Source organism: Urocampus carinirostris, chromosome 10 (genome assembly GCF_059441175.1).
Source record: "Urocampus carinirostris isolate Australia breed hairy pipefish chromosome 10, RoL_Ucar_1.0, whole genome shotgun sequence".
Classification (NCBI taxonomy): Eukaryota; Metazoa; Chordata; class Actinopteri; order Syngnathiformes; family Syngnathidae; genus Urocampus; species Urocampus carinirostris.
The window spans coordinates 17,220,645-17,233,650 of NC_142358.1; the positions used below are offsets into that span (position 1 = coordinate 17,220,645).

At 40.2% G+C, this 13,006-nt stretch overlaps 2 protein-coding genes across 3 annotated transcripts in view; one reads left to right on the forward strand and one right to left on the reverse strand.

Moving 5' to 3' along the window:
• wdr53 (WD repeat domain 53) overlaps positions 1-13,006 on the reverse strand; it is a 206,053-nt gene that overhangs the window by 166,091 nt on the left and 26,956 nt on the right. The window lies entirely within an intron of this gene.
• Positions 1-13,006, forward strand: part of LOC148357953 (uncharacterized) — a 93,236-nt gene that overhangs the window by 72,616 nt on the left and 7,614 nt on the right. For both annotated transcript variants that reach the window (XM_088345428.1, XM_088345429.1), the window contains exons 7-10: positions 2,103-2,222; positions 2,851-2,964; positions 8,692-8,805; positions 11,635-11,748. In XM_088345428.1, the coding sequence (XP_088201554.1) occupies positions 2,103-2,222; positions 2,851-2,964; positions 8,692-8,805; positions 11,635-11,748 (462 nt within the window). The remainder of the gene's footprint in view (positions 1-2,102; positions 2,223-2,850; positions 2,965-8,691; positions 8,806-11,634; positions 11,749-13,006) is intronic.

Consider the following 13,006-nt stretch of genomic DNA (forward strand, 5'->3'; position numbering starts at 1 on the left):
TGAAAATAAGCTTATTAGGTGAATAGATATTGAGATAGAGTAGATATAGCGATACATACAGATGTATAGAGAGATGGGCATATATTAAATGTTGTTATTTTCAAGAGAAGACAGAGTAGCATCTGCTTCAGCACCACCTGGAGTCTTTTGGTGCATGCCACTGCAAAGCAGAATTTGCAGAAAAACAAAAAGGGCAAATTTATGGGATGCTGGGTAGATGAATAGATGTATAGATGGATTGGGGCAAGAAATTTAGGGAAAATAACGATAATTTTTTGTGTAGTGGTTTAAACCCATCACTCTCTTTTTTAAACGTTAGTTTATGATAACAGTACACAAGATAAGGGAAAGCAGTAAATTTATATGACCATATCCTCAAACGAGGGAGGATGTGGTCCGGGTTGGTAAGGTTCTGGTCACACCCTTGCAGGCGTATCCCCAAAACTGATCTTGTTGCCATTAGGTACCTCTCTGTGCCATTAGGAAAAGCTTCACCTTGATCTTTCTTTCCCAGCACACTTTCACAAAGATCCTACAACATGATCCATGGTGGGCCGCCCTCCCACTATAGTGCGAAAGGGGAATTCGGGACCCCAGCCACTCTGCCCATGGGATGTCGCATTGTGTAGTGGAAAGGTGATAGTCTTGGGTACACTCATTGTGAGTCTGTAACTATAGGCGGGGTCCCACTGGGGAAGACAAAAGAGGAGATTACTCCTAAAATACGTGTGGATGTGTGTGGGTTTCTTTTTGTAAATACATGAAGGTTAGTCAAAGTAATAACAGTGGTTAGCCCATTCGTCTATCACGCGAAAGGTCCCCGGTTTAAGACTCCGTGGAAACCTATGTTAGCCTGGAGTGTGATGGGCGCCACCAGGCTGTACTTGCCCAAGACACACAACAGGAAATGCCCCCCCTACAACCCTAGTTGTTAAGGGATCCAACCAACCAACCAATGCAGAGGTACTTTTTTATACAGGCACATTTAAACATGAGAGTTTTGGTATTTTGATTTTATTTTGGACACTACACATATGAAAACCCAGTTTATGGGCAGTCCCTGAGGCTACCAATAAAGACCGCTCGAGACGTCTTAAGACCGCTCCCTGCTTGTGAATGCTCATTGTGCATGCAAAAAAGGAGAAAAATAAAGAAAACTAAATTGTGCCATAAAATGTTTGTGTGTACTTTCATTTAAAGTTATAGTAACTTATTTTTAAGTTTACAGTAAGTGCTTACGTATCATTAACAGCCTTCCTATGAGGAGTTTGCATGTTCCTCCGTGCTTGCGTAAATTTCCTCCAGGCACCCCAGTTTCCTCCCACATTCCAAAAACATGCATGTCAGGTTAATTGGCCGGTCCAAATTGTCCCTAGGTGTGAATGAGCGAGTGTGGTGTCTGTCTCTGTTTGCTCTGCGACTGGCTGGCAACCAGTTGAATATTCCTCGTGGACCCTCACGACCCTACTGAGGATAAGCGGTGCAGATAATGGAACTACACATATACATATGTTTTTTTCTGAAAATATCCCTATAAAAATTGTTAGGCAATGTACACAACGTGAAATGATCCAGTATAAAATACAGGGAAAACATATAGGTTGATAGGTATAGTGTGATCTCCTCCTTCTAACACCCCCAGTGCACCACCCCCACTACACCAATTACTTCGTGGATGCATTTGTTACGGTGCTTATACTTAACTTCCTATATTTTATTTTGTTAATACTTACTTATCTATCCATCCATCTACTCCGCTTATCCTCAATAGGGTCGCGGCGGTGCTGGAGCCCATCCCAGCCCTCTTTGGTAGTGGGCAGGGGACACCCTGAATTGGTTGGCAAACAGTCGCAGAAAAGAAGTGGACCAATTTGTTTTAAATTATTTTATATCGAGAAAATTCGCTTGTTACATGCGCAATTCAAGTAACGAGTATGATCCTTAAACAAATTAGGGTCGCGGGGGGCAGTTTTGACTTGAAAAACACTATATAAATGCAGATCATTTCATTTCATTAAACTTGTAAGGAGTTTTACCACTGTATCCTAATGGCGTCTATTTTTTGGCATTCAACCGAATAAATTAAAATACTTCTGTTCCAGATCTGAACTATTGTGGAACTCACCAGCCTTGCGAGAACGGCGGTACCTGCACCAATACTGAGCCAAATGAGTACCAGTGCGAGTGCCAAGAAGGCTTCCGGGGGCGCAATTGTGACATTGGTGAGTTGTTGAACGATTTATATATATTTCTCCACACATGTTGGCTGTGTTCTGACTTAACAAAAATTACACTTTTTTTCTGTAATGGTATGTTTGGGGCAAAAACCCCCACCATCGCTCTATACCAAAAGAACACCATACCAGTGAATCATGGTGTTTTTATATTCAATTGGAGTTTTGACGTTCATGGCTGTCACTGTTAATACATGATATTCATTTTCTGCTAGAGAATAAAGTGTCCAAAACATTTGACTAAAATATCAATTAATTGGGGTTAATTCATTTCTGCTCAGCTTTGTAAAAGTACAACATTTTTATTTTTTCCAAAAAGTGTCAATGTCTGGTTCCCCCCACTTCAGCTGGCTACCATTCTTTGATGTGCATTACTACTCAAGCACATAAAGGAACAATACATGAATAAATCCCACAGAATATGACCCTTTTTAAAAGCATGCCAGCTGCCTTTTTGATTGTATATCGGATGCAAGTAGACTGTAAAGTCTTTAATGAAGTGCCCTGCAAGTGTATTAGAACAGCACTCAGTCTAATCCGCCAGTTTATATAGCACTTCCTCTCTTGGGAATAATAAAGACCTCATCTTGGTCTCCTTCCTTTTTCCTCTCTCCAGTTGAACATGCATGTTTGTCGTCGCCATGTGCAAATAGTGCTACCTGCGTGGAAGACTCCAACGGCTTCAGCTGTGTCTGCACTGAAGGGTGGACTGGGAATACCTGTGCTGACGGTAACGAAAGTTCTTTTGAATGTGTAAATATTATATACACCGGATTTCCGGACTATAAGGCGCACCTAAAAAAAAAACAAATTTAGCAGAAATCTAAAAGTATACCTTATAACTCAAGACTCCTATTATACAGCAAAATACAGAGCACAGGATTGGAAATGCATACAAAATTTAAACGTTTGCATCAGCACGGTACACTCTGTAATGTTTTGTTAATTAAAAAATAACACTGACCAAAATTGCAAACATTGTATGCAACGGGAATGGAACCCAGACCGCGGCAGTGAGAGCGCCAACACGTAACCACTAAACACCAGTGATACAGAAAACACGTGAAAATACATACGATTTTATCGCATTATCACACTACTTTTTTCTCACCCTCCCAAAAATGAATATGAGAGAATGGAGAAAACAAAGTTGTCCTAAAGATATAAAGAAAAGAAAAGTATATTTAAATTGTACATTTAAAGAGTACAGTATTTTCCGCACTATAAGGCGCACCTAAAAGCCTTTATCTTTTTCAAAAACTGACCATGCGCCTTATAATACAGTGCGCCTTATATATGGATCAATATTAAGTCGCAAGGTCTCGCAACAAAGGCAAGCAGCCGCCGACTAGATTTTTCCTCGTAGGCGATTTGGTCCGCGGTGTATGCTGGGATACATATGCCGGCGTTTCATTTCCCAGCCAAAGTGTCAATCATCATTTGAATCGATCACTAAGTTATTCGGAGGTAAAGGAGGCGGATCCTTTTTATCATTTACAGGCTCGCATAGGCTAAAGGGGCAAAACAAAGCCTGCAATTGGCCGAAAAAGATGAATGTGAATAGTTTGGTTGTCTACGGCATAGAGGAAACATGTTTTACCATTCTGTATTTGTAAATATTTTACTCTCCTGAATTTACTACACGGATATAAGAGGACCATGGTTGCACATTATTATTGAACGCAACGACTTCGGTGAGCTACTCCGGCTATATATTTTCCCAGTATCTTGTTTCAGAGTGATCTAGATGTTTCGGTGATGGGTCTTTTTTAAAATTAAACTCAATTCCAAGTGTTTATTGTCATATGCACAGTAAAGTTGCGAGCGAAAAAGAAAATAGAAACTGAGGAATGGTTGGCATTTCTTGAATCCCAAGACTTTAACTTTCTGAATGATATTTGGGACGATGCATTTGAGTGACATCGTACGGACACCGCATCCGCACGTGTCTACGACACGTATTTGCTTCTTTGCAAGCTTTGGGAATGTAAAGAGGGTAATAAGTTTGACTGAACTATCTGACTGTTTTGTCGACGTTACCATTGTAGCGCCTTATTATCCGGAGCGCCTTATGTATGGAAGATATAGGACCAAAAACTATTTTGTGGAGGTGCGCCCTATAACCCGGTGCGCCCTATAGTGCGGAAAATACGGTAATAATTTTTTCAAAGTTACGGTTCATACAATTTGGGGCCTCTTAGTGGTACAAAAAACATTAATTAAAAAAAAAATACGTTAACTATCATGTTAATGTTGATTTTATTAATATTTATAGGTCAAGAAATTTGTATTTCTCTTAGCGGAATCTATACCAAGTGTTCGCTACAGTGTTTGACTTGCATCTTGAAGCTATGCTGTGCTCATTTGGCACTGGTTTTCGTTCGCATTAGACATTACAGTGCCATCTAGTGGTCAAAAAGTGCACAATGTACCTTTAAATCTGCCAATGTGCAATTTATCGTTTCTTTCATGTCTATAAAAATAAATCACAAAATGTTTTTTTGTGGTGGTAACAGTTTATTTTCATCCTGCAAAATAAATAAATACAGTCTTTTCTTCACATGACAGAGATGATGTATTATAAAAACAGATATTAGAAAAAATACTGACATGAGAGATGGCAGGAATCTCCAGCACCACCTAATGTCTACCTGTGCAGGCAACTGATCCTGATCCTTCCATTTTTCTTTACCGCTTGTCCTCGCTAGGGTCATTCCAATGTATTTGGGCAGTGGGAAAAGGATACTCTGCAACCTGCTGGTTGCAGGGTATCATTCCATCATTCACATGCTTATTCATACCTCGGAGCAATTTAGCGTCACTAATCAACCTACCATGAATGTTTGGAGTCAAGTCAAGTCACATTTGTTGAAAGAAACTGAAGTGGCTGGAAAAAAATCATGCAGGTACAGGGAGGACTGTCAAGAACCGTAACAGGAGGAGAAACCCAAATGCCACTGATTCGGCGATTGTTGGGCGGAAGACGTAAGGTAGCAGTCTGGCGTGGAATGACAGGAAGCCAGAGGCCGACGAGATCAATGCCAATTGCACGAGCAGATATCCGACAGATGGGGTCGATACCGGACAGGACGGGACAAACAGGATTGATATCAAAACTGGATATTGAAATTAAACAGGACAAACTAGACAGGAGCGAACCTAGAGATCGATATTAAACAGGACAAAATCGACGGGGACAATACCGGACGGGAAACCCAAGCAGGAGTCTAAACCCACTTCTTGCGGGTGCAGAGGTTTGTTGACAGACTGACAAAGCTTGAGTGAGATCACTGGGCTTTAATAAAAGGGAAGCCAATCTGTCAACGAGCCGCAGCTGATGCCACACGGGCGCGGCCAATTGGCCGCCATGCGCAACCGTGACAAGAAGATGCACACTCTACATGGGTAGGTCGGTAGCTGGAATTGAACCTCAGACCTCAGGACTTTGAGGCGGACGTGCTAACCAGTCTTCTACCGTGCTGCTGATCCTCCTCCTTGATAGATCTAATTTTCTCTTAAACATCTCAAGCTACATCCACTATAATTTGCATTATGGCCTTTAATGATAAGAGGTCGACTAATATAAATGTAAATCAGGCCAGTTTTGTCATTTCTCCAAGCAAGCTGAGTCTGGTTTCCCTCACTTTGCCTTCACACCTCATAAACTCCGCCAAGCAAGACTAAAGGTCAAGTATGTTTTTGTGGAGTAACAAGCGAGCTGTCAAATCGGAGCTTAGATCACATGCGTGCCGTGCGTCATTTAAGTGAAAATGTATGCGTGCACATTCCGCGTGATTGTGCGTCAGAGACCAAAGTGTAAACAAGGCGCGTTCCGCATCCCTGATGTTCCCCGTCGCCGTGTATACACAATAACAAGATGTATTTTTTTTATTGTTGTTGTTATGACACGAGCGAGACAAGCAGAGGAGAGGAAAAAGAGGGCGATTAGGTTTGCTTTTGTTTGTTGCTTGAGTGGCCACAATGCAGCTCTGACGCCGGTTTTGTGTATGGGCAATATTAATTAAAGTCGTCTTTATATATTTGGAATAGTCTGTTTAGTTGTCCAAAGGACAGCTGGATTATTAGATTTCGGGTTTGAATGGGTGGAAAAAAGTTTGCTGGGTTATGTAAATGTTGGTTATGAGATACTGGAAGTCTTTTTTGGATAAACAATGCATGAGAACTTAAATATAAATGTCAGGACCAGAACAGAAACAGAATCCAGTTGTTTTACATTTCTCACAAGTTTTATTAAAGGAAAGAGGAAGGGCTGCGCCCACGATCTGGTGTTCGCTGGACGCGGGAAGCAAGTCGCTCTCGTACTCGGATTGTGATCCGAACACGGAAGTGGATCTTCCGTAGCGAGTGATGGCGGTGTCAGGGACGGAAAAACTGGTCGGTAGCCGGGACTGGGAGAGCAAGGCGTGGTCGGGGTCGGAAACGAGTTGTAAGCCAGATCGGGAGAGTAGACGGAGTCGGGGACAAAAAGCGGTCGTAAGCCGGGACGGGAGAGCAGATGTGGTCAGGATCAAAATGGGTCGAAGCTGGAGACAGACGGAAGCAAAAACGGGACAGGTGGGAGTCAGGGTCGAAAAAGGCTTGCCTAGTATATACTGAAGTTCGCAGACGGACTGACAACAGGGGATTGACAGGACTGGGTTTAAATATGGACGGGGAGCCTATCAGAGCCCGCAGCGGTTGGCGCCAAATGAGCGGGCACACGTGAGTCACATCGGTAATCATGACAAAATATCCTTAATTAGATTTTGGTTTGAATATACATACATTTTTTTAAAAGTTAAGGGACATCATGCATTATTTATCGCCTTGTACTGGTAAAAAACCTAATTTGTTAAAAAACATATCTAATTATTTGAATTATAAGGAAAAATACACAAAAATATCATAAAAAAAACATGCATTTTTGTTAAATACCTTTAGGTCAAGAATTGTTTTCAATTTGTTTTTATTCTACATAAGAATAGGAAGCTGGCATGATTGTTTGCCATCTTGCTGCTCCAGAAAAAAAACTTTGTGAAAGGCTGGGTAAAAAAATTGAAGAAAATGTTTTTACCTTTTGGTCTTTTGAGTCTTTGTAGTTTGTATTCTTTCTTGTGCTTTGTAGCACTTGTTTTCGGTTGCACCACACAATAAATCCTAGTGGTGAAATATTGCACAATGTCGTCAATACTTTATTTCTGGCCGTTTTCTCTGTGACTTTCATCTTAGCCAGGGCCCAGAACAAGTCTACAGAAGCTGTAAAAGACTATCTCAGAAAATTAGAATATTATGATAAAGTTATTTTTTCAATGCATTAAAAAAACAAACTCTCATACATTCCGGATCCATTTTTAAATCTATACAAGTCTTGAACTTTGAACATTCCATATACTCGGATATTCCATCTCAAAATGTAAAAACAGCATGAAAAAGTATACTAGTTGGCAAATTTTCTGTATGGATAAAAAAAATCACTTTTAAAGATAAGGTTCTTACATTTGATTTATATAAAAAAAATCCAACTCAAAAGTTTAACTTGTTATTTCACACCGTGAAAGTGTGACACTTATGCAAAATTGCAATCATGTAAAGAGATCAAATGTAAAATTTATCACGCAAGAACGGGAAAATGTTAGTGTGACTAAAGAGAAAAGTGTCACGTAAAAATATGGAATTTAAGTAATGGTGTAAAGTCAAATTTATTTGTATAACCATTAATCACAGGAAGTCTCAGACATGTGAGTTGACTTTAACTTAAAAGTTAGATGCTAAACTATGAAACACAATTAAAAAAGATGAAATTCATCACATATGCACAAACGTATGTACAAACTCTAAATTCGGCATGTATAATCGTAAAACTTTATGTTCAAAGACTACCTTTTCATTTAAATAAATAAAAATGATGATGTAATGTAACATGTAACTCATCATGTTAAAAGATGTGTTATAATGGAGAAATATGACAAAAAATATAATTCTTAAACACAAACCATTACTGCCACCTAAAGGGTTGGAGTGTCACTCACTGCCCTCAATACCCCTCAGATTTGACGGACACATTGGAGAGATATTTCTTATTTTCCTTGACTGATTCCTATTTGAGATGTGTTTGTAGCAAGACATTTGAACCCATCCCCCTCTTACTTAGACACACTCACACCTCATCTTCCTCCTCCTCATCCTCCACTCTGCCTGTCAACCTTGTGTGCCCAGCAGATGATTGCATTTATCACTGTTTGCACAGAAAGCACAGAAGCAGAAAACATTTAAAGCCTTTGAAGCGTCTGCATTGCAATCCTGCATGGTTTCCAAGCCAATCGTACGCCCTGATGTGACACACAATGTTTTTAATACACATGTAAACACTACACAAGAAGAGTTGCTCATTGGCTTTATTATTATTACTCCTATTATCATCCTTGTTATGAATTGGTGTTTTTTTTTTTCTTGGCAGCTGTAAAGCAATGCGACCGAAGCCCCTGTGGACCTGGTGCAACGTGTCAGGAGGCTCCAGGAGGTTTCCAGTGCATCTGCCCACCAGGATGGGGCGGCAGAACCTGCCAGCTGGGTCAGTGGGTCGATATGAAAACCTCGCCGGGCTAGCAGACGTGTTTGGAACTTGGTTGGAATGCTTTATAGTGGGGAAGTTTTGTAAATTGCAGAATGTGTAGGAGTGATTGCAGGTGTTACTTCAAGGTATTGGTACGTGTGATGTCGGCTGATGCAATTTGGAATGTTGTAAATACAGTTGTTTTCAATACCTCAGCTTTAGAGGTAAGATCGGGCCTAAAAAGATCCAACCCGAACCCACCCGAACCCGCCTGATTAACTTGATTTGAGGGACCGAGCCCGAAGTAAACCCGAACCTTTACATCGGCGCTGTGCGTACTTCGACGGCCATGTGTACGTTTCTAACTTATATAGCGATGAATCAAGTGTGCACTTCAAATTGCAGCGCCGAATTCCGCGCTGAAGTGTGCATTTCGGTGAAGTGTAGCGGGATGAAACTAAATGAAATGGCACCGGAAAAAAAGATTGTACTCCGCAGATTACAAGCTTCAAATAGTGAAATATTCGTCCGAAAAGTAGAGAGAAAGTTTGTAAAGCTTCTAAGCTAATGGCGAGAAGCGGAAATGACGTCTGACGTAGGAGACGTAGAGGTGGAAAGAGGAAGCGGCGCATCTTCTACAGCTACACAGAGGATGGAAATTTCTTTGGATTTCATGATTAGGAGTTACAGTGATAGTTTGGTAAGCATGTTCTTTATGATATGAATAATATCATTGTAGCGCCAAAGTGCGCACTTTGGCACTGAACTGCAGCGTGTGACGTTTGTAGCAGGCGGTCCTTCTCCAACAGATAGCAGCACTGACACATTTTCCGCTTCCCCAGATGTTCTTGATCAAGTCAATCAGCCAATTCCTCTATAAATACTCAAGCCTCCCATACCTATTTGCTGAACCGTTTTGATTCCAGAAGTCATTCACACGTCAACATTTTCTCACCCTCGTTAGCGCCCCAAGTATGTCCAGTGTAGCCATTCTTAAAGATATAAAGATATAAGTTTTTTTCCCTTTAAGAATTTCTTCTACCCAAGACCCCTCCTATGTTTCCGGGTCCTTTCCCTAAAAAAGCTTTTTTGGTTGCTGTTTAATAAAGGTCCCCCTATCAGGGTTTCGGTAGTCCCTTGCATTTTATCTCCTTGTTGCCCTGCGTTTGGGTCTGTCTGCCACTTTTTGACACTAAATTAAATTTGTTGTTTGGAAAACGGCCCTCATAAGGCAGCCAATCTACCACCATCACAAGTCCGATACCTTAAAGGCTGGTATCGGCACTGATACTGATATTCAAGAAAAACAAATCTTGCATATTTTCTTTTATACAATTTGCAGTGTTTTCCTTATATTTTAACAATTAAAATTAGACGCCCCCACACTTTAAAAACTCAACTAGCCGATATTGGGTAAAAAAAATGGAATAACCCAATACTTGGATTCATTTGACTCAACATCCAGTGTTGTTTTTCAGAAAAAAAATCCCAAAAATATCTAATTACTATTTTTTTAGGTAAGATGCAATTCTGTAATAAAAAAGTATTATACTTAAATTAACAAATTGGTTCATTCTGAACTTAAAAGTCTGGGTCATTTTGTTTAGAAAAACCCAAACTATTGCATCGTATTGTGCACTCCCAAGCGGTAAAAATAATTTGGAAAAAAATGGCAAACAATATAAAAAAAACAGTTTATTTTACCATCAATTATAAAGATAGGTTTCATTCAAAATTTTCCAAAGAGGAACTAAGAAAAGGGTTCATTTTTTTGTATTTATGTTATAGTGACAAATATTAACTACTCTAAAGCGCACCAAGATAAGAGCTCTAATGACCTTAACATGAACTCAAACTTGATTTTAGAGCAAGGGTCATCAACGTACTTCCTGCAGGCACCAGGTAGCCCCCTTAAAAGACCTGAGTAGGCCGCTGACTGCTTCTAAAAATAGCTCAACAGTCACTGGTCGTTGTGCAATTCTATTGAATTAGATTTCTAACTGGCATGAGGAATCATAAATATTATCTGAGTCTTTAAATAAATGATCAATTCATCTAAAGTGTGCTTTATAATTCACCTTTAATGTATAAATGTTTAGTCAGTACCCTTATACAAGGTTTTAATGGTTGCCCAAGGCTTTTTAACATTACTCATAATAATAACAACTTCATCACAACATAATAAAAGCATAGTAATAACATGATGAGTTGTGTTTTTCGATATGCATAAAAAAACAAAAAAGTAGCTCTCCACTTCATAAGGGTTTGTGACCACTGTTTCAAAGGAACTCTCATTTTTTAGCCTTGGTACCTCCTTGCATTCTTTTTTATCTCAATTATCGTTCATACCAGCATTTCAACAAGAGGCGATGAGAGCAAATGTTACCGATTTCTGGTGGGCCATTCATTTTTTACCGCAAACATCGTCCACCCTCCAGGGCCGCGTCCTCGCGGAATAATGCATTTATTCACTCTGACAAGTGTCTTCCTTCGGGCCTTCTTTGTTGTCAGAGATCCAGTATACAGTCGGGCGGCATATACACACACGGTTTATACACTCGCCCGTTGCCGTGGGATCGAAATAAAAAACAGATCCATTTTTCATTGTGATGGATCAACTGTGCTAAAATGATACATACCTTAGCATACACACTCCTTCCAAGTCAAGTGACAAATAACCTGAGCTCTAGCACTGGATCAAAATCTTTTGCTGTCTCTTCTTTGATATCATTCAGCCATAGAGGCAAACACGCCTGGAACGAATTGACTAATGTAGACTCATACTCCATTATATGTAATTGATTGTCACCATGACAACTGATTTCATTTTTTTTCCGCTTCTTTCAGACGCTGATGAGTGTGAAATGAAAATATGTGTTCATGCCCGCTCTTGCCGCAACCTGATTGGTGGATACCTTTGTGACTGTCTTCCTGGATGGTCAGGGCCAAATTGTGACATTAGTGAGTGTGGCATTTTTTAGTTTTACTTTATTTCTTTCCCCATGCACTTTGAAGATATAATAAAGTGAAAGGTTTATAGTATAGTACAGTGGTTGGCAACCACCATGCTGCGGACCTGTACCGGGTTGTGGGTCGTCTGGTACCGAGCTGTAAAGAGAGAAAAAAAGCCTTATTTTTTTGTCTTACCGTATTTATTCATGTATATTCACATATTTTTTCACCAAAAAAAACCTCTAAGTCTGGGTGCGTGTCATGCGTGTCAAGGTATTACGGTAGTATATGTCACGGACCAGGACAGGAAACTGAATTTAGAACCCACTCGCGCAACGTACTCACAATTTATTGGGGAGAGGAGGCATGCGCGCACACACGATCCGGGGATCGATGATCACGGAAGTGGATTCAAATCCGAAAAAGAAAAGTTGTCAAAAACAAACGGATCAGGCCAAAAATAAAAAAGGATCAAACACAGGCAGATTCACAGACTAGGCATTTAACACAGAGTTTAACAGAAGTCTTGCAGAAGTCTCACAGAAGTATCGCGAAAGTTTCACAAACGCTCAGACACCTAACAGCTCAAAGGAGCACGTTTAAGTACTGCAAAGGAGCAATCAGTCAATGCGTCTCAGTCCATGGGCGGGGACAATTGGGCGCCGTGGCAATCACGACAGAATACAGCGCTACTCGGCTGGGACCAACTGGGCGCCATGGTAACTGTGACAGTGTATTACCCGTAATCGGGCAAAGATTGATAAGTCGACAAATAATGCTAACCTCATATGCTCAACATCGGATGCAAATGGAATCGAATTTGGGTCGCAGCAGTGAGAGCAATGAGAGTCCTAACCACTAGGTCACGTGGATTGTAGATGACAAAGGAAAATACAATGGATTTGATCTAACCTTAACAGTATCTGTACTCACGGCGCTACGTTGTGCAATGCTGCAACGGAGCATTATGTGAAAGAATATAGGAAAAACAATATATTGTACAACATGGTACCATGAGAAAAACTTGTGTGGTATAGAATAAAATTGAATGCTTTTTCCTATGTTATCTAGATCTCAAGTGTTCTAGTGATTACACAGTGGATTTGATCTTATTATTAATATTGTTGTTGTTATTGTTATTATTTTTTTTATTATCGCTATTATTACTTATGTTAATATTGAGACGGGCTGCGTGAATATACAATAGTCAGACATTAAACCAGTCCTTGGCACCAAAAATTTACCTCACCCGTGGTTTAGTATCCAC